We start from the raw sequence: 21,571 nt of genomic DNA on the forward strand, positions 1-21,571 counted from the left end.
GATGTAGTACTTCATTGTTGTTTTGATTTGCATTTCTCTAATTATTAGTGATGATGAGCATCATTTCATGTGCCTATTGGCCATCTATATGTCTTCTTTGGAGAAATATTTATTTAGGTCTTCCACCCATTTTTTGATTGGGTTGTTTTCTTTTTTGTTATTGTTGCTATTGAATTGTAGGATCTGTTTGTATATTTTGAAAGTTGAGCCCTTTTCAGGTTGCATCATTTGCAAATATTTTCTCCCAGTCTGTAGGTTGTCTTTTCGTCCTGTTTATGGTTTCCTGGGCTGTGAGAAGCTCCTAAGTGTGATTAAGTCCATTTGCTTATTTTTGCTCTTATTTCTACTGTGAGATATGGTCTTATATGGTGCATGTATGGTCACAGTGTGGTACCGCATGTTCTGACTCCAATAGGTGGAAAACACAGGCCTGGGAACCAAAAGGTAGGATTGACCTCTGTCACTGTAGCTTACACTGGCCCACTTGGGGAATTTGTGTTCCTATCCCTTCAACATTAGGCTCTGCTAGATTAGAGCACCTGGCTCTAGGCGGTTGGCAGGGGATACAGCTGTCAAGAGACATAAAAGAGTTCCACTAAAACTACCGCTGATACCTGGTCATCTGGGGGCCTCATGCCAGTAGACCAGGAAGCAGAGAAAGGAGTAACTCAGCAGGAGAAGGTGATTACCACGAGGAAAGGTGGGCAAGGAGGAATGTATCTAAAATTTGGGTGTTTCACTGAGTTGCCTCTTGATGTTGCCAAGCCTGGTGATAAACATAAACTTCCAGCTTCATCCAACAGAGTCTGACAAGAGTGTTAACCAGGGGCTAAGACCCCTTAGGGTTGAGGGTCTAGGTTACTCCACCAGTCAAGCAACATAGACTAGCAGAAGACCAGACAACTGTGAAGGGAACCCTAGACTATGTGTGCCTTCATGATGGTGCTGCCATAGCAAAATACCAGAGACTGAGTGGCTTCAACAATAGAAATTAATTTTTCCACAGCTCTGTAGGCTGGAAGTCCAGAATGAAGTTGCCAGCAGAATTGGTTTCCTCTGAGGCTCTCTCTTTTTAGCTCACAGACAGCTGCCCTCTTGCTGCCTCTTTACACAGCCATCCCTTTGTGCAAACTCACCCCTGGTGTCTCTTCTTCTTCCTATAAGGACTGGATCAGGGCCCCACTCCAAGGGCCTTACTTTAACTTAATCACCTCCTTAAAGGCCCTATCTCCAAAATGTTCACAGAGGTACTGAGGGTTTGGACTTGAACATATGAATTTGGGGGAACAGAATTCACAACAGTGTGGAAGAGGAAGATGATGATTAATGTCAATTATGGACTCAGGACCATCTGTAGCAGCAGGTACTAGAGCTCATTGTACTAAACTTCCTGGTGTGTGTGTGTGTCTGTGTGTGTGTCTTTTGGAAGCCGAGGCTTGAGGAAGTGGTGACAGGAGGCAGTGAAGTTCATGCGGGACACAGGTGGACCTGAGCCGTGCAGGGGTCGGCACTGCCGGTGCTCTGGAACCAAGCCTTCGGGATCTATCACTCCCTCACACACCAGCCCAACTTCCAACTGCCAGGAGGCACACGAGGACTCTTCGGCAGCTAGAAGCCACTCTGCCAGTGTTCACGGCAGGCCAGAAATGCCAGGCAATGATGCCTCCCAGAAGCAGCGCTCTACCTGTGACGGGTGGGAGTTGGTGAATGACTACCCCAGCCCTCTCCCCTCAGGTGAGCTCTCTCTGAGATGCAGACCCCACAGTCACCCAAGAGGCCTGGCAGCTGAAGCTCATGGCTCACAGGGTTTCCTTTTCTTTCCTGTCTTACTTCCCCACTTCTATCCCCACTTCTTTCTGGGATCACCCCCTGAAAAGTACCTGCACTCAAATCCTTACCCCAGGGTCTGCTTCTGGTAGAACCCAAATTAAGGTGCCGACAGTCTGCAGAATAGCCCATACTTACTAACTTATCATGTGAACTTATTCAACTGGCTTCCTTGACACTCCTCTGTCACCTGATCATTTCTCTAGCTATGTTATCTTCTTCTAGGCCACTAATTCTTACATATTTACCACCATGTGTCAGGTGCTGGGGATATAGCAAGAAAAATGATGAGGGACCCTGCTGTCATGGATATTATAGTCTAGGAGGGAAGCCAGACTTTGAACAATTAATTTTAAGAGGGAATTCTGTAATAACAAGGAAAATGTGAAAGTGGGGAAGGAGACATCAGTGGAAGTCCGCCAAGCCCAGAGGCAGGGAAGCTACCTCCCCAAGGAAGCGATCCTACATCTGGCTCCTGAAGGGTTAGTAGGAAGTGGCATGGTGCCAAGTCTCTGCCTGGCTTCCCCGACTAGAAGTTTGTCCTTCCATGATCTAACCGTAGCAAATGTGGTAAGGAGTGAAATAGAGCTTGGAAGAGAGGTACAATGAACATTATAATATGCAAAATAAAGACCAAATCACCAAAATCTTTATTTCACTTCATATCAAACTGGCAGAGCAATAAAATAAAAATATTTTCAATTCTTAAAACATTTTACATCAGTTACATTGACCAATAGAGAGAAAATTGACATCCCTGAGGAACTGCTAATAATAAATAAAATACTTAAAAATAGAATGTTCTGAGTTCAAAGGAAAATGTCTTGAGCCTGTTCAGTTTGGGGAAGTCAATGGCCCTTTGCAAACTTCAGTTTCTCAAAAGGATATCCAGCTGATGCAAGCGTCCGGCCACGACAAGAAGCTGCCTCTTCCAGCAGCACCTTACGTGAAAAGGGGAAATAATTAGCCTTCCTTCAATCACTTTGTCTATACTTCTGGGAAAGCTATGTACACAGCAGAAAAGGAAAGTGTTTGCTCTCTGTGGTACCAGAATGTTACAACCATGCCAGTGCCGTTTTAACTTGTCATTAACTAAAATGCACTGTTTACTCAGTGTGAATATTAGACCAAGGTACACAATCTCTGGGCTGTTTGTGGGTGACCAAAAAAGACTCAGATACTTGTGAGAGGGTAAGATTGACACTTTAAAAAATTCCAGTATCAAAAAAAAAAAAAATCCAGGATCTAATAAGGAAAAGCTTCTCTGCGAAGACTCAAGATTGAATACCGGCTTTGTAAGTCTAAAATTCTCTTCGGGGATAGAGTCAAAATACCATTTGATTCTAGGATGTATTGTCCCCTACACTTTAGAAACTCAAATTCCAAATTCCAATGGGCTTGGCCATTGTCACAAGCATCAACTCCTCCACTGACTTTCTTAGTGACATATAAATAATGGGATGTTTTACAATGAATGGCTTCTTAGATTAAATATGGTGCTCTGTAGTTCAGTACACACAGTGAGCCATATAAAAATAAACCTGACATTTAAACCCTGGTAATCTCTTCAGTTGAAAAGATGCCAGCAAAAACATTTGGTGTCTTAAATTTCAACATGAGCATCACAGCCTCAGGAAGTGTTAGAAGGACGATGATGTGGGATGAGCTTGCCCTCTACTTCTGTGTCTGTCCCTAACTGTAGGGAGATTGAGTTCACACTTCTGGGCCCCATTTCCTCATCTGCAAAATGAGAAAGTGCTGTCAGATGGCCTTTAAATCTTGCAGCCAAAAAGGAAGGTGATTTTGAATCTTGCACCACTGAGTACATGTCACCATGGAAATTCCATAGCCACGCTGCCCTCAAAGGCAAAGGAGCTTCTTGAGCGGGTTGCTGACTCAGACTCCTCTTCACCCTTCCCTGCCCCAAACCCCAAGTCAAAGTTTTAAATCCAAAGACTTTCCTGAATCAAGCAGAAAACACACAATTTTAGTAACTTGATTAGGAAAGGATAATTCTTCAGTCTTGGGCAACTTACAAACTTTTAAAAACTGCAGAACTCTACTAGACTAAGTTGAACTAAATGACTGCCATAAACTTAAAAATATTAAAAAAATCATAGCAAGGGTTCACTTCAAAGTCTTCATGATTGACATAATTTCTACAGATTCTGCTGTTAAGTGCTTCCTTCCATGCCTTAGAAACGCCAGCCAGAAAAAGCTTTGTTTTCTGAAAGAAATAACAAAGACATTTCATTTGCATCAACTATTCACATCAGCACCCTGCTCCTACATTGTGATTTTATTCAAGGAGAACAATGTGCTTGATCAAGGAGAATAAATAGTGAGAGATGAGTATTTAAGTGATGAAAAATGGAATTTTTTTGGCCGAGCAGCATGCAGGATCTTAGTTCACTGACCAGGGATCAAGCCCATGCTCCCCTGCAGTGAGTCTTAACCATCGGATCACCAGGGAAGTCCCCATAAAATTATATATTTTTGATATATATATTTTTTAATTCAAAGGTTATAATCTGTTTTTACCTAAACATGTTAGGATTAAAAAGGAATAGGAGCTAAAATCAACAATTGCAGAACAAATGCAAATCCTTAAATCTTCCTATTTAAATGTCATTTCCAAAGTTTCATTCAAGCTATTTTAAATGTTGTGATAAGTCATTTAACTAAGTTATTAATAAAGGTAGACTCTCTCTTTAAAATTCTCTTCAGTTCAGTTCAGTTCAGTCGCTCAGTCGTGTCTGACTCTTTGCGACCCCATGAATCGCAGCACGCCAGGCCTCCCTGTCCATCACCAACTCCCGGAGTTTACTCAAACTCATGTCCATCGAGTCGGTGATGCCATCCAGCCATCTCATCCTCTGTTGTCCCATTCTCCTCCTGCCCCCAATCCTTCCCTTCAGTCAATTACATATTTGGGTTCCTATTCCTTGAGCTGACACAGACACTAGTGAGGCCCAGTAAAGTGACCTAACTTGAGTAAACGTGTTGGTATGGCCATCTTGCATTCAAACAGCAAATTCTTGGGCTCTGAGGAACTAGAGTTGTTGGGTCAAAAGCTCTTATTAAGCAGCTAGAATGTGCTTTATCCAAAAGGTGAGGGAAAGAAAGAAAGCAGAAAAGAAAAAGAAAGCAAAAAAAGGAAGGAAGGAAAATAAAGACAGGGGAGGGAGGAAAAGAAAAGAGAGGAGAGAGGGTGAAGGGGGAATGAGAGAGAAAGGAAGAGAGGGAGGGAAGAAAGGAAGGTAAAAAATAAAAAAGAAATCTGTGGCGTTGCCAATGCCCTGCCATATAGTCATTACTGCCTGGTATTCTAGAGAGCAGGTTCCACCTTAGAATGCCAAGTCATTGATTTCCCATGTTCCTACTCTACCTTTATTTTTTTATACTAAGTATTTTATTGTATGCTGCCATCAGTGTATATAAAATAATTACCCTTGTGAAACAGAAAATTATAAATATTCAGAGAGGTAGACATTAAGGACTGACAAAAGTAGAAGTTTGTATAGTATGGCACGTTACAGAGAGGCTTTTGTACAGGCTTCAAATTTAGCTTTCCTTTGAATATTCACTGGTTTATGAAAAGTGGTTTGGGCAACCTTGTCAAGATTCGTCTTACTACAAAAAGGAACAGACTTTCTGGGGTCTGAAGGGATTTGTACTTGAAGATACTTCAGTCAGCAGAGGGTCATGTTTAGGAAGATATCTTTTCAGAGGTTTTCTTTGCTCATATATACATGTATATGCCCATTTAGGTTAGAAGAATTACAGTTCATGAGGAGTTTCATTTGGTAATGTTGTTTTGGCTTCAGAGATATTCCTTCCAGTTGATACTGACTTGGGGCATGTTGAGTCCCAGTGCCAGCACCTCATGCCATTCAGGAAGAATCACCTTTGCAGCCACTGTGGGCCTAGCAGTTCTGCTCCAGGAGCCTTTGTGCTTTACTAACGAGGTCAGAGCACTAATCATCTGGTGCTCGATGATGCTCTTGCCCATGGGATTTCTTCCCCACCCAGGCATTGAACCTGTGTCTCCTGTATTGGCAGGTGGATTCTTTACCACTGAGTCACCTGGGAAGCCCATATTTGTTTGTAGCAGGGCCTTAAGTATAGGTGTGCAATAGCCACAAAAGAGATTAACAAGAGCAAATACAGAGTTCAAGAATAAAGGGGAAATGTCCTCATTCAGAGTAAGTATGGAATGGTCTTGCTCCCCTCTCAGCTGTGGGAACCAGACTGGCCATTCTGCAAGTGCACCATGCCCACCCGTGCAAGACCTGATGCAAGGCATTGTTTGTTTGCAGTCATATTGTAAGGAAGCTTCAAAGACTTCAAAACTACAGTCACTACTCTAAATGCAACTTGATTCTGTGACAATGAAAGGTTCTTACCACTGATGTTACTGATAGATCAAACTGTAGTTATTATCAAGTAAACAGTAATCAGGATCATCTGCAAAGGGCAGAACACAGAGCAACACCAAGTTAACATTTCTTCATGATAAGATCTTAGCCCTTTTCAAATCAAACCATTCCACTCAGAGTCTGGTGGCTGCTATTTTGTAAGAAGAAAACATATTTGGCAACAAAACCTATAAATAATAGTCATAACTACAAGCCAGAAAACATACTGGAAATTTCTATTATAATTTCTTTGCCCTTGTTCATCCTTGCCCAGCTATCATTCCCCACAGTAAAATCATCTTCAGAAATGGACAAAAATAAGTCCCCTATTATCAAGTGGTAATTAAAAGGTTATGAGAAATAAATTAACTTACATCCTTACAGAGTTCCAAGATGTAATTTCAGCCACTAAATTTTTGCTAAGATGCTAAATGCAGCCTAAGATGTCTCCTCCCTCTTCCCTTGAACATAGATAGGTATATCTTTTATTTAAATAATAGGTGTTTGCTCAGAACTGACTATGTGCCCAGTACCATGTTACATTTTGTGACTGATTCAGAAGAAAACAAAATTTCTGCCTTCAAGGATCTTATAATTACCCAGGGAATACAGACTAACAAAAAGCACTAAATATTTGGTTCTCCCAGAGGTATTATAGGAGTTCAGAGAGAAAAGGAGACCAGAGTGATTCGTGAAAGATCCAATTGTGGGCAGTGCACAAAATATATTAGGTTATAAGTTTCTAGACATCTTCTATAAATTATATTTCAGTGCCATCCAAAGGAAACTATATTTCAGTTTTGCCATTTTCATGGCCTAAGTTGAACTGGTCTCTTAATAAAAATCCCTTACAAGTTTCTTTTGGTACTTGAGTAGCTGAATTCTCTTGGATAAGCTATAAAACAGACCACAAATTACCAAATTCCACTCTGACAAAGAGTATTATAGTTTCTAATATGTTCATTCTCTTGGAAATTTGATTCTATTTATTCCCTTCTCTCCTTTTATTTCTTTTATTTCAAAATTCTAGCTACTCAACCTTAAATAAAACCTGACCTAAGATTTCAAATGATTCTTCTTGGTGGCATACCTGGTAAGCTTTTAGGATTTGGGAGAGGTCCTCTCCTGTAAGAAATGGAAACCGAAATCTTTCAGATAAGTTCTTGCTGTTTTTCTAATTTTCTACTTCACTCTACAAACATACTGCATGTTAGTCAGATCGGGTTTCTGTTCTGGAAGGTTAAGAAGACTTCAGATGAAACAAAAGCTCTGCAGCGCTGACCTCCTGGATCTAGGCTGCAAATACTACCCTATGCTAGGGAGCAGGATGCCCAGAGCTCTGCTCCGCAGTCCAGAAATCTATTGTGTGGGCCAGAGTTCCTGATCACCTTGGACAGTTTTCACGTGCAAAATGGGAAGTCAAACAGCTCCTACCTCGCCTTGAGGGTTAAAGGAAACAATTCATAGTAACTGCTTTGAGCAGCACTTAGCATTCTTTCTCATAAATATTTATTATTTATTTATGTGTTTGGGTGCACTGGATCTTCGTTGTGGCACACAGGCTTCTCTAGTTGTGGCACGCAGATTTAGTTGCCCCATGGCATGTGGGATCTTAGTTCCCCAATCAGGGCTAAAACCCCTGTCCCTTGGATTGGGAGGTGGATTCTTAACCACTGAACCACCAGGTAAGTCCTGCACTTGGCTTTCTCCCCACTCAAACACTCCCCTATCTTTTTAAAAATTGGATTGAAAATTCAACAGCTGTAGGTGTGACTGTAGGTAAAACAGAAGTTTCTCTTCCCTCAGAATCCTTTCTATCAGGGGCAGCAAATTTTTTCTGTAAAGGGCCAGATAGTAAATGATTTAGGCTTTGCTGTCCATGTGACATTTCTATCTCAATGCTACTCATCTCCAACATAAAAGCAGCCATAGACAGAAAGGAAACAGATGAGTGCAGCAAAACTCTACATATGAACACTGAAGTTCATGTTTCATGTAATTTTCACATAGCACAAAATAGTTTCCTTTCAATTTTTCTCAACCATTTAAAAACATGAAAACTATTCTTAACTTGTAGGCCCTACCAAAACAGGGGGTTGGATTTGACTCACAGGGAGCCAGAGTTTGCCAACTCTTGCTTTCTACAAGAAAGGTCTAGGATTGGGACTCCCCAGGCAGTCCAATGGCTAAGATTCCGAGTTCCCAATGCAGGGAGTTTAGGTTCAATCCCTGGTCAGGGAACTAGGTGCTGCAACTAAAGATCCTGTGTGCCGCAAGTAAGACCCAGTACAACCAAATAAATAATAAATAAATAAGTAAAAATCAACAAATATTATTAATAGAAAAGTATAGCATTCATGCATGAGTAATAATAATCACACTCAAGCATGACACAATCCTCCTTGAATTATGACTAGTACAATCCATTTAACATTTGTCCTAAAAACGCTATTTCCAAAAATCCAGAAACCTCTCTAAGCAAATGCAATGGTAGACACATTCTGATTCTAACATGTCCGTATTAGAAGTGGAACACTAAAAATAAAAATGCTCATTAAAAGTACTTTTCTTTTTTTGGCTTCACTGCAGCATGTGGCATCTTAGTTCCTCAACCAAAGATCAAATCTGAACTCCCTGCAGTGGAAGTGTGGACTCTTAACCAGCTGGACCACCAGGGAAGTCCCTAAAAGCACTTATCTTCATGTGAAAGAAAGCTGGATATTACCTTGCTGAGTTAGACCCTGTAGCCTTTCCTGGAGGAGCTGCATTCTTCTGGGGGCAGTAGAAATTCTCGTACATGATGGGTGCTAGGGAATCATCAAGATATAAAACATTAAGAAGCTGATGACTTCCATTCTCAATGACATGTGACACAAAAGACTGACAGAATTGCTTAAATAACATCCCCCAGCCTACCACCCCATTCACCTGGTGGAGTCTGTCCAGTTCTGCGTTGATTCACAAAGTACTCAATGTCCTTCTCGATGCTGCACATCTCTAAACTCTTACGGACTTCTTCATACATCTAACAGAAAAGAAGATAAATCAAGGTAGAGGTACATCCATAAAAATGGTGGCATGGAGTATTAAAATGGGAGGTTTGATGAATGGCTATGTTCCACATTTTGTCTTGAAAAGAAAAAAAAGAAACACTCCCACGTCCTGGACTCACACAGAGGGATTTTTCTGATGTATATCTGCTATTATATTTTTTTAAAGGTGACAAAAAATATCTTTGTAGCAGCACAGCAACCTTGGCAGAAAGACTTTTAAAAAATGGATGGGATGAAGAGAATAGATACCAAGTTCCATGACTAATCCTACACACAAATGCAAAGACAACTGGAGAAAAGTTCTTCAGTCAATCCTACCTGTTTTCTGGGTATTTAACTATTTTTCAAAAGTGAATGTCCCATCTAAGTGAGAGTGGCTATTTCTCAGGAAAGAAGGTTGTGAAAATTTGATTCTGGTCCCTCTGAGAGCTGGGAACCCAGGACAGTTGCTGTGCATGAGTTAAACCTGGGTCACTAATGGCCCTTAACACTGCTGACATTAAACCCTGAGCCCTGGAGTGACCATTAGCCTGGGTGTGGCTCAGCCTGCTAGTTCCTGATACTTAGTGTCCTGGAGTAACTCCGTTCCAGACTGGAGCAGTCCCTGGGACTCCCATTCATGTTGTGACATCTCTGTTTTCCATAAATTAAACTGCATTTGGGTCTCCTTTCTTTGCTCCTCCTGCCCTAATTCTGAATTTCTTAGTGAGAGACTGATGATGGTAAAGTGAGGCAGGAGTCAGCCAAGTCAGGTGTTTATCTGGGTTCATACTCACCATGGATGCAGTCACTGTACCTACCTGGGCCTCTAATGACGGGGGACGAACTAACAAATGTCTCTGACTCCTCCCACTCTATGATTCTAATATGCAGAGCATCCTCTGCGGATGCCTCTGACTCACCTCATCGCTTGTGACACATTGTTGTGAGAGCTGATTCACATGTAACCACAGTGCATTTCGAAAGAAGTTTATTCGTTCACACTCTTGAGTCTCAAACACCTGTAGAAACACGTACAGACGTGAAGAGAAAGGGTCTAGCCTGGCTATGATGTAAGAAACAATTTCAACCTTGAATCATCTGTAAGCTTATAGTCTCATCTAGTGTACTCCCCACCCACCGCTGAGGAAGCCCAGACACTCTTAACTCTGGCAAATGGATTTTAATAACATACTAACACAAATAGGACTGGATACAGTTCTGTACATAAGAGGTGATGGTGAACCCAGCCGTCAGTGTTCTAACCTGAATTGTGGCTCACATTTCCAACTGCCTAATGGACATCTGCATGTGGGCAGCTTGCCAGAGCACCCGATGCAAAGTTTTGCCCTCAGGTTTCACTGATGGTCCAGTGGTTGGGGGTCCGCTTTGCAACGCAGGACTCATTGCAATGCAGAATTTGCAATGCTAAGTCAGTCCCTGATCTGGGAGGATCCCACAGGACGCAGGGCAGCTAAGCCTGTGTGCCACAACTACTGAGCTTGCGCTCTGGAGCCCACAAGCCACCACTACTGAAGCCCACACCCTCCATCGCTTGTGTTCTGCAACAAGAGAATCCCATGCACCACAAACTAGGGAATGGCCCCCATTCGCCTCGACTTGAGAAAACCCACTTATTGTGGGCCCAGAGCTTCTGATTCCAGGGGCCTGGAATTGGTCTAACAATAAGATCTTCATCTAACAAGGATGTTGGTACAGGTTCCAGGACCTCCTTTTGAGAACCATTAGTAAGAAAGATAAGGTTTGCGGGAAAACATTCCAGTTCCTTCCATCCTCTACTTAAAGCCCAGATTCCTAACTTGCCTTCAAGCAATTCTACAAAAGTAGAGGGCGGAAGACCCGCCCCTGCGCTTCCGGGTACCTCGCAGGCTTTGATGTGCTCGCTCTGCCACTCGCTCCGGACCCTGTCCAGCGTGTTGACGTGCTGCATGTACGCCTTGTCTGCAACGGAGGGGAGGGGCCTGGGTCTGGAAACTGGGCGGGGCGGGGCTCGCAGGCCCAGCCCCCAGGCCCCTCCCGAGAGCTCACAGGGCTCCTGGGGACGCTGAAGGCTGGAAGGCCAAGTTACATCTCACCCTCATCACAGCTTTGTGAAAAATAAGCAAAGGCGGGCATCACTTTCTTTTTAAAGAGAAACCAAACATTCAGCCAGAAATGTTCCAAAGAAAGAGAACTAAAGTCTGACAAAAATTAAAAAAAAAAAACAAAAAAAAAACACACCTCACCAGAGTTTCGCTCTACCTCTTTTCATTTTGAGGAAAATTAAGTGAGGCAGCCAGAAAAGTGAACTAGCAAGTTACTTCAGTTTTGGATTTAGAGACTTAAGGGACCACGGTCGTGAGAGGTGGGTCTCTCGCAGGAAACTCTGGGAATTAGAAGCTTTTGCAAACTCTTGGTTTGGATCCTTAGATTTCAGTGATGACAAGACCTCACAACTTGGCTGTTTCTTTCACAGCAGAGAAGACGTATCAGGGATGAAATGGGGTTTTAAGATGATCGTACCCGATAAGTAAGAGTGAGTACCTGATTTCAAAGCAGCTATCACATGACCCGACCCCTCCACGCTCCCATGCCATTCAGTCACCTGTCAGGCACCGTGAGCTAAGCAGGCAGGGGCCAGAAACTGCTGCCTCTTTTGCTTGTCCCACTTTCCAAGGTTCTAATGTACCCCCCTTCTCAACCTCCCTTCCTTCCCTCTGTCCCTCCCTTCTTCCCTTCGAATACCTTGCTAATCCTATGGTACAAGCATATATTCACTATCATAAGGTATATAAAACTACCTTTCTCAGACATATTTAGCCCCACCACCATCCTTCCCCATCTGTGGGAGCACACCCCTCACCCGAATCTTCTACTGCAGTCTTTGAAGTTGCTAATTTCACAAAAAGCTGTGAGGACCAGAAAAAAACAAGAAGAAGTCAGGAATGCTGGGCCAGGCTTCTAAAGGCAAAACAGGTTTAAAAACAATGTCTGTAAAGAGACAAGTTCTAAGTCATACCTATGTTTCTCTTGTATGTTAATCATTTAACTTGCCCTCTAATCTTCCTAAAACATATCCCTACCTTCTGATTGCTAACAATCTTTATCCAGATTTTATAAAATTCAATTTATAAAATACCCAAGCAGGAGGCAGCCTCACTATAAGGAACACATGAGCTGAGTTTTGAAGAAAGATGAAAACATCAGAACCCCTCCCCCATGACCAGGTTTCTCTAGCTCTTCCCTAACCCTCAAAATAGGACATGGGTTTTTCTGACTCAGAGGATTCTAATAGCCTGAAGGAGGGTACTGCCAGAAGCTTAGAGTGCAAGTCCATTTTTTTTGTTGTTAGGATTATTAATTAGCTCTAGCTTGACATATGTGAATCTTGGGTTTTTCAGGCTATTGGCTCTCCCAGGTACCTTTTCTTGTTGCTTCGGGTTTGCCATGTTGGCACTGCGGTGGACAGCCTGCTCTGCTTCATCTTTGTCTCGGCACTTCTGCTCGTAGTTCTTCTTTGCCTTTGCAGGTATGAGACAAAAGAGGATCAAAACAGATCAGCCGACTGTGACTCTGAGGAGCAGCCACCCTAACCACCCCCCGACCCAGCAAATAAGAGGGCACACTGACTAGGGCTGTGATCACCTCCAGACTGTGTGTGCTCAGAGCAGATGCTCTTTTTTATCTTCGGAAGGTTTCTCCATCCCCTTTCCAAATTATGTATGTAGTGGCAACCTGATCGAGGAACTAACAACTCCTCTTTGGCAAAAACAAAGTCCATGAACTTTAAAAATTTACTGACACAAAAGATTGAATATGAACTAGGCAAAATCAAATGCTGATGTGATTAGAGGATGTGTAATCCAACATTTACTCATTACACTCAGAACTGAGATGCAATGACTTGGTCCTGATAACTGTAACTAACAATGCTTCAGTATTCTCATGTGCCCCATCACAGCATGTGGGCAGCGGGTAGGGCACCAATCTCATAATTTCTGTAGCTCAAGGTGGTCATGCACCTTCTTGATTTAAAGAATTCTGTTTTCACTAGTTTAAAAGTAGGCGTGGTCTCTCCTGTGCTACCATTACTATCAGCAGTGTGTAATCAGTCCACAAAGTACACTTACTGAATCAAATAATTGTGTTTCAACTCTTAAAGCAAAGACTTAACTTGTTCAAACAAAGCAAAGCTGTGAATCAGTTGGCTAATAAATAAAAAATGACAAACCCCCCAAAAACGGATGACTAAGAATGAAGACACCTTTGCAGAGCTGGTTTGTGCCTGTCAAATATCTCACATGCTTTCCTACATTTCTCAGCTTCCCCTGCAATTCAGTTGGGGTTAACACACACACATGTATATATGTAATATATATATGCCATAATTTTCTTAACCTACTGTCTACTGGTGGACATTTATCCTATTTTCTATTTTTATTACATAAAAACGCTCCAATTTTTACTGTGGGTAGTGTGAATTTACAGACCAAATTCCTAGAAGCATAATTGTTTGATAAAAGAATATATACATACTTCCCTCCAAAATGGTTGCCCTTATCTATACTCCTATAAACACATATGTGAGGGTACGATGGCCTCATACTCTCACCAACACTAAAATAAGACAATGTTTTTAACCTTTTATAATACTAGAAGCTTATCCCTTTTAAATTTGCATGTTATCGCATTGATAAGGTGGTATATCCTTTCTACTCCGTCTTTTACCTTTTTTTTTTTTTGAGCATTATAATTTTAATTGATTTTTAAAAGCTCAGGCTATACTAGTAACACTAAGTTAAGTTAAGTCGCTCAGTCATGTCCAACTCTTTGCGACCCCGTGGACTGTAGCCCACCAGGCTCCTCCTTCCATGGGATTCTCCAGGCAAGAATACTGGAGTGGGTTGCCATTTCCTTCTCCAACTGGCTGTAAATTATATGTTACTAATGCGTGCCAAGTCACTTCAGTCATGTCCAACTCTTTGCGATACTATGGACTGTAGACTGCCAGGCTTCTCTGTCCATGGGATTCTCTAAGCAAGAATACTGGAGTGGATCGCCATGCCCTCCTCCAGGGGGTCTTCCCAGCCCAGGGATCAAAGCCACATCTCTTATGTCTCCTGCATTGGCAGGAGGGTTCTTTATCACCAGCGCCACCTGGGAAGCCCCATGTGGTACTAATATTTTTCTCCCATGTCATCTCTCACCATATGATATTTTTTCTTTTGCTCTAAAGAAGTCTTAAACTTTAAGGCTGTTCAGTGATCAATCTTTCTCTTTTCTGTATTATTTTTTAACATGACATATTAGGGACTTTTTCTCTGTTGCTACATAATCCTCATAATCATATCTTTAAAGGTTGTACAATTTAATCTTTCTTCATTTTTTGGTCATTAAGTCATTTACAGTTTTCATATAAGTACTGAACATAGTAGTGCATTTTGTTTTTCTCAATTTGGATGATTTTATAGTCTTAGATTCTTTGCATAAAATGGATAGGGTATGATCACATTTATGACTCTAAAAGCATATCATAAAATGTCTTTTTAAAACTGTATATGGGCTCCAGGGAAGATAGAGCAGATGTACTCTTCCCTATTCCTCCACACAAGTATAACTAAAACCTCTGAGCATTCTACATAAAACAAACAAGATGCTAAAAGGCAGAGAGAAGACAGATTGACTAATGTCCTTGGTCTCAGACAGTAACCTAGAAGCAAGTGCCCTGAGTTTTCTTTTGGCCTCATATATCACAGAATGGGTGCCAAAGCAGCAGACAACCAAGAAATGCTGATGGGCATAAACAAAAAATAGTCCCAAGGGAAACCTGCTCTCTCCGGCCAAAAGGCCAGAAAAGGGACAGCACAGCAGGACAGGAAGGATCCTCCAGGTTCTACAGCAGCCAAACACCACGTGAAGAACTGTACCCTCTTCCACCCACCACACATCCAGCCAAGGCCAAGTGGGGACTTCCACACTCACCAGGCTATGATGAGGTTCCCAACTCCCCTGCTGAGATGGTATCAGAGGAGGACAAATATCAGACTTGGACTTTCGTTCCTACCTGGAGATAACCAAGCAGCACACACAGAGCCAGCAGAGACGCTGAGGAGCCTGGACTTTCGCCATCCCCACCTGGCAGTGATGAGGTGCACCCCCTCCCTGCCGCAGTGGCGTCAGAGGTGGTTTGGTGGAGAGCAAGAACTTTAACCACTCCCCAGTAGTGACACTGACCCTGTGGTGTCAGTGGAGGCTGGGGGGTGGTGGGAAGGAACCTGGATTTTACCCCCTCATAGCACCAATGTGGTGGCCCTTTACCTCACTGCTAGAGTGGTATCAGAGTAAGGCAGCTAAAACAGAAGATTTAAATAAGATTTAGAGTCTTGCAACAGAATATATAAAATGTCCAATATCAGTTGAATATCACTCATCATACCAAGAACCAGGAGGATCTCAAACTGCATGAAAAAAGACCATCAAGAAATTTCGATATCAAGATGACAGAGATGTTACAATTATCTGACAAAGATTTTAAGGCAGGCATCATAAAAATGATAAAAATCAATAAACATTTGCAAACACAGTGGGAAAATGGAAAAAAAAAACAAAAAACAGTCTTAGCAAAGAAAAAGAAAATCCCAGCAAAGAAACAGAAGGAATAAATAAGAACAAAATGGAAACTTTAGAACTGAAAAATTTACTAATTGAAAGGATAGACTTAGGAATGGAAGAGACAGAAAAAAGAACTGGTGAACTGGAAGACAATACAATAGAAATTATCTAATCTGAAAAAAAGAGCAAATAGGCTTAAAAAAATGATCAGAGCCTCATGAACCTTTGACACCATAACAAAAGATCTAACATTCACGTCCTTGGAATCCTAAGAGAGGAGCGTGGGCTGAAAAAGTACCTGAAGAAATAAAGGCTGAAAACTTTCCAAATTTGGCAAAGGATATAAAACTACAGATTCCAGAAAATGACCAAACTGAAAACAAGGTAAAGCCAAAGAAATCCATGATAAGACACAGAGGTGAACTTCTGAGAACTAAAAAAAAAAAGAAAATATCTTAAAACAGAAATGACACCTTATCCATACAAGAAAATTAGTTTGAATTATAGCAGTTTTCTTATTAGAAACTATGGATGTCACAAGGAAGTGATGCAACATTTTTCAAGTACTAAAAGAAAACTGTCAACGCACAATCCTATATCCAGTGAAAATATCCTTCAAGAATGAAAGGGAAATCACTAAAGGAAAACTAAGAGTGTAACAGAGCGTAGCGAGGGCAGCCCTTACTTAGCACACAGACATTACTGTGGATCATTACTCTGTACTGTTACCAGGCAATGGACCCTGTTCAGCCATTGGTCAGCACCACAGTGGGCTCTTCCCACAAGCAACCAACTGTCAATGAGAGACCATTAGGGACTTGATTCAGCCAGCGGTCAGCAGGGCAGTGGTCATCAGGTGGAGAGTGAAGTAAGAGGTAGATGCTTGCCTGCTCCCCTGGGCCCTCCAGCCTGCTCCCTGGTCTTGGGCCAGTGGGTGATGGGGGACCAAGGAAACAGGCTGGGGACTGTGTCATGCAGGGCTCAAAAGCCCTCACCAAGGCCACCCACTAGCCTTGGTCCACGCCTTGAAGCAGTGTTGAACCTCTCCCCCATCCTTGTTTCTGCGACTTAATATCAGCAGAAGTTTGTGTGGGTCACAGTCTGTGGGACCTGTCCCGCCTCCTTGGGCAGCCCGAGGAGCCTGAGGGCCAGTTGGTTTGGGCACCTAGCTCCCTCAGTGATGACAGCTGGGCAAGGTGTGGGAACCTGGCCCCGAGGGAGCTGTCAACTGAGATCTGCCTCCTCTTAGCCAGGACCCGGACCTTGGTGGGTGAAAGTTGTGCCTTGGGACCCTGCCCTTTCTTGTCAGGACAGAGAATAACATTTGTTTGGCAGAAATTTACAGGCACATTGCTACCTGACCATGACCTGACTTCAAGAACAAAGGATCTGACACCCAGAAGTTTGCTACAACTAACCATACCCCTCCCTCACCTTTCCTATAAAAGGACTTTGCTAAAAGCTTTCAGGGAGTTTGGGGTTAAGGCATGAGCCATCCATCTCCTTGCATGGCCCTACAATAAACCTTTGTTCCAAACTCCAACATTTTAGTATTGTTTGCCCTCACTGTGTGTCAGACACATGGACTTGGTGTTTTCGGTAACAAGAGTAGTTATCACTGGCAGACCTACCTTAAAAAATGTCTGAAGAAGTTCTCTAAGCAAAACAAAATTATAAAAAGAAACCTTGAAACATTAGAAGAAGGAAAAAGAAAACCACTAAGCAAAAAATGGGCAAATACAATACTCTTCCTTTCTCTTCTTGTGTTGTCTAAATTTTTGACAGTTGAAGCAAAAATTTTAACAATGTTACAGTTCTAAATGTAGACAGAGGAAGTAGGAAATTTATATTTCAATAAGACTTTCTCTTTGTGAGAGAGTTTTCCCCAGATTGCTCAAAACATAAAAATTCTGGGAGTAATCATATATCAACCAACACCATTTTCTACATTATACTGACATCATTCTCTATCAGTCACTTTTCAGGTGCTCTGCATCAAAGTGTTAGGTAGTTAGAATAGGAAAAAGGAGTCCAAAATGGTAGTGGCTAAAAGACAAAAAAAAAGAGAAAAGCCCGCAAAAATGGAACAAAAGAATATCTGCAGACTGGAGTGAGAACTTCAGGTGAAACAAATACGCCCCCTTCTTGGCTAGCCCAATTTGCATAGGGCAGGCTCAAGATGGGGAGGAGACAAACATACAAAAGGAAGAAGCCAAGACAGATTGAGGCCTCTCCTTTGGGGTCGGCCTGCCTTCATGCCTTGAGAGTGTACTTTCCTTTGCTTGCCGAATAAAACTGAGCTGTAACCAAGCTGTAACACTGGTCTTCCGTGTCAAATCTTTGCTGTGGCAAGACAGAACCAAGGAAATTTCACACTTCCCCGACAAAAGAAAAAATGCAGAATAGACTGCATATGCCATCAACATTAGTGGCATTTTCTTTTTTGACCAGCTAACCAGGTATGATGTCACAGTCACAGGATATATGATGATACTTCTGTACAAAGATGGAGTCACAGATGTTCCAGTAACACAATTCAACAGTAGGGGATTCATGAAAAGCTAGTGTGAGATCCCAACAACTTGTCTCAGTTCTATCTTGATAAGCATTTTTAAAATAAATTACTTAAAGCAAAGAAGGCTTTTACAGTTTGCAGATATCTTAAAACTCAATAAAATAGGTAAGAAATCAAGATTCAAAACAGTCTTACAGGGAAGAAGTTCAAATCCAACAAGATGAAAGGTATCACATAGTATACATGCCCTGGTCTGAAATATTTAAGTTGATTTGCTATATTTTCCCAGGTTGCTGGAAAGATAACATCGTTGTATTTCTTCTAATTTCATCCTCAGTCTTTCCAAGGCGTTAAAAGGAAAGAAAGTCAAACCACTAAAGGCTGTTTTCTCTAAAAGACTGCACAAATATTATTTTCAGGAAAATGTTGATACACAGCACAGGATTTCATAAAATGCCACCATTTTTTTAAAAAGCAATATAGTAAGACTTACATCCATGGTTTTCTTGAATTGTAAGCTCTTTTGTTTATGGGCAGCATCCATTATAAGCTCCGTCTGTGAAGAGAGCACAAGTACTATTAATAAAGACAATTATTAACGCCAGTTTATTTTGAGGGCTAAGCATGGCTTACTTCGTTTAGTCCTCACACAACCAGGCGGGTAGATGTGCTGTTTATTATTACTCCCATTTCACAAATAAGGAGAGTGCAGCACAGAAAGACTGAACAATTTGCCTACCTTTGAACCTCGGTGGCCACCAGCCACTACTGGGAATCATGGATCACCTTAGAGTATTCTCATCAGTAAATCTGGAATCAAGAAACTTAGGTTTCAAGTGTTAGTCACTCAGTCATGTCTGACTCTTTGTGACCCTGCCAGGCTCCTCTGTCCATGGAATTCTCCAGGCAAGAAGATTGGAGTGGGTAGCCATTCCCTTCTCCAGGAAATCTTCCCGGCTCAGGGATTGAACCCAGGTCTCCCACACTGTGGGCAGATTCTTTATCGTCTGAGCCACCAGGGAAGCCTCAAGTTTCCAAAAGGGATTTTTAAAATGTTGCTCATTTTAAAAGGGTTCTTTATTCTGTAAGCCTGTGTCAGCACAGTTAGGGACTCAGAAACATTCACTTCTGTGGCATCTGTCAAAGGCACTCCCATCACCGGCAAGGAGCCCAGGCAGTATGAAGCGAAGAAATGATGGTGGAAGAGCTGATTAGTCCTACTTTGTTCACCATCTAATCCAGGAAAGGTAAGCTACTCGGTTGAGATCACTTGGGAGCAATTTCTTTGATGTGGCTGTGACAATACTTTTATTAGTCAAAATAACGGGACTGATCATAAAAATGCAACTCTCAGACATAATAGTGGGCTTCCCTGGTGGGTCAAATGGTAAAGAATCCACCTGCAATGCAGGAGACCTGGGTTCAATCCCTGGGTTGGGAAGATTCCCTGGAGGAGGGCATGGCAACCCACTCCAGTATTCTTGCCTGGAGAATCCCCGTGGACAGAGGATCCCGGGCTACAGTCCATGGGGTTGCAAAGAGTTGGACACGACTGAGTGACTCAGCGCAGCCCAGACATAACGGCATCTCCCACACTATTATGTGCTAAGCGACTTTCATGCATCACAACGATTGTGAGTACTCATCCCCATTCCCGGGTAACCTCATCCAAGGTGATATTCTCAGCAAGTAGCAGAGTTGGGACTTGGGCACAGTCAGACTCCCGTGTCCTTGTTCCTAATCTTTACCCAAAACTACCATTATCCTCATGATAGCCCTCTAAAATCAGCTGAGTATATAAAAGCCAAGAAATGCAACAATTCAAAATGAGTTACGGCATTGCCCTTGTACAAAATGATATAACGCAAAATAATATTAAGAATATTAAAATATGTCTCTTTCTTCTGGAAAACTTAAGTTTTTGTCTATTACCATAACACACAAATAGGATAGATTTTCAAGATAGCTGGATATAAGTTTTGGGATGGTCTCCCTTCAGATACGAACTTTGTAGAATATATGAAACTCCCTGGGCGAGCCCGCAAGGGGCCCTCTGAGAATGGAACACCCATCTCCCAGTACAGCTGAAATGGAAGAACCAGGAAGTAACTGGGTGAAGGCTTCAAGGAAATGGAGGACAGAAACAGAAACGTGACCCCACGGGGAAAGACTCCCAGGCAGAGAGATCCCTGCCATTGCAGACAGAGAGCTGTGGCTCATGTGAGCACCTCTGTGAGGTGCCTCTATGAGGAGAGGAGAGTTTGTTCATAATGTTTCTTGATTTCCCGGGCTCCACAGAGCAGATCAGTTAGCAATGCTGGTCTGTCCATGGTCCTTCCTAGTCCAAATTCACACACTGCTGTTCTTCCAGTTCAGGAGCTGTTATTATTTTACAGTTTGTGGCCCAAGCCAGGCCTCCTTATCTCCAAGTTCTACATAACACTGGCATCATGCACCTCTCATGTGGCTACAAAGCTCTATTGTACTTCACGCCATTCTTCTCTCTGGCTTCAAGGATTCCTGTATTTGTATATCAGCAGGATCTTAGACAGCAGCAGTCTAGCTCTAACCAAACTGGTGTGACCCCTGGAGCCCACACAGTGATAGAGCTCAAGGCCACTCAGGGGCACCCAGTCCAGCTGGCTGCTACCACCTTGATTTAAGTCTCCTCATGTCCATACTCACTTGTAAGGTGGCCTTTTCATGGTAACCCCAGTAAGTCATGAGTTCTTTTTCAGGACTTATGTAGCATGCAGGATCTTAGTTCCCCAACTAGGGATCAAACCTGTGCTCCATGCAGTGGAAGCACAGAGCCTTCACCACTGGACCACCAGGGAGCCTCTTTCAGGGCTCCTTAGGGACGTCTTTCTTCCAGGACTCATTCTTTCTGTTTAGACCGACTCTAGTGGAAATTTGATTACATTTTCTTATCAGTAACACAAAACAGTGCAAAGCCACAGCCCTGCATACTATCAAGTGAGGAGAGGCAAGAGGAAGGGGAAAAGGAAGAGAGATGTATAATAATGGCCTGCAGTAAATTGCTGACTGAGCTGCTGAATGGTCTGTTTGTTTGCCTACACTCAGACTCTACTCTGAAAACTGGAAGTGACAATCTATGGGACCAAGGAGGTTCCCTTCTTCGGAGCTTGCTCTCGACACTGGGCCTT

General features: G+C 42.4%; 1 protein-coding gene across 1 annotated transcript in view; it reads right to left on the minus strand.

Moving 5' to 3' along the window:
- Positions 1-6,233: 6,233 nt before the first annotated feature.
- PSTPIP2 (proline-serine-threonine phosphatase interacting protein 2) overlaps positions 6,234-21,571 on the minus strand; it is an 80,368-nt gene continuing 65,030 nt past the window's right edge. The window contains exons 6-14 of the mRNA XM_043889251.1: positions 18,898-18,960; positions 12,700-12,798; positions 12,141-12,186; positions 11,160-11,239; positions 10,201-10,299; positions 9,174-9,270; positions 8,971-9,052; positions 7,336-7,370; positions 6,234-6,294 (exon numbers count right to left, since the gene is read on the minus strand). Of these exons, the coding sequence (XP_043745186.1) occupies positions 6,242-6,294; positions 7,336-7,370; positions 8,971-9,052; positions 9,174-9,270; positions 10,201-10,299; positions 11,160-11,239; positions 12,141-12,186; positions 12,700-12,798; positions 18,898-18,960 (654 nt within the window). The 3' untranslated portion in view covers positions 6,234-6,241. The remainder of the gene's footprint in view (positions 6,295-7,335; positions 7,371-8,970; positions 9,053-9,173; positions 9,271-10,200; positions 10,300-11,159; positions 11,240-12,140; positions 12,187-12,699; positions 12,799-18,897; positions 18,961-21,571) is intronic.

Source organism: Cervus elaphus, chromosome 27, assembly GCF_910594005.1.
Source record: "Cervus elaphus chromosome 27, mCerEla1.1, whole genome shotgun sequence".
In the NCBI taxonomy this organism is placed as follows: domain Eukaryota; kingdom Metazoa; phylum Chordata; class Mammalia; order Artiodactyla; family Cervidae; genus Cervus; species Cervus elaphus.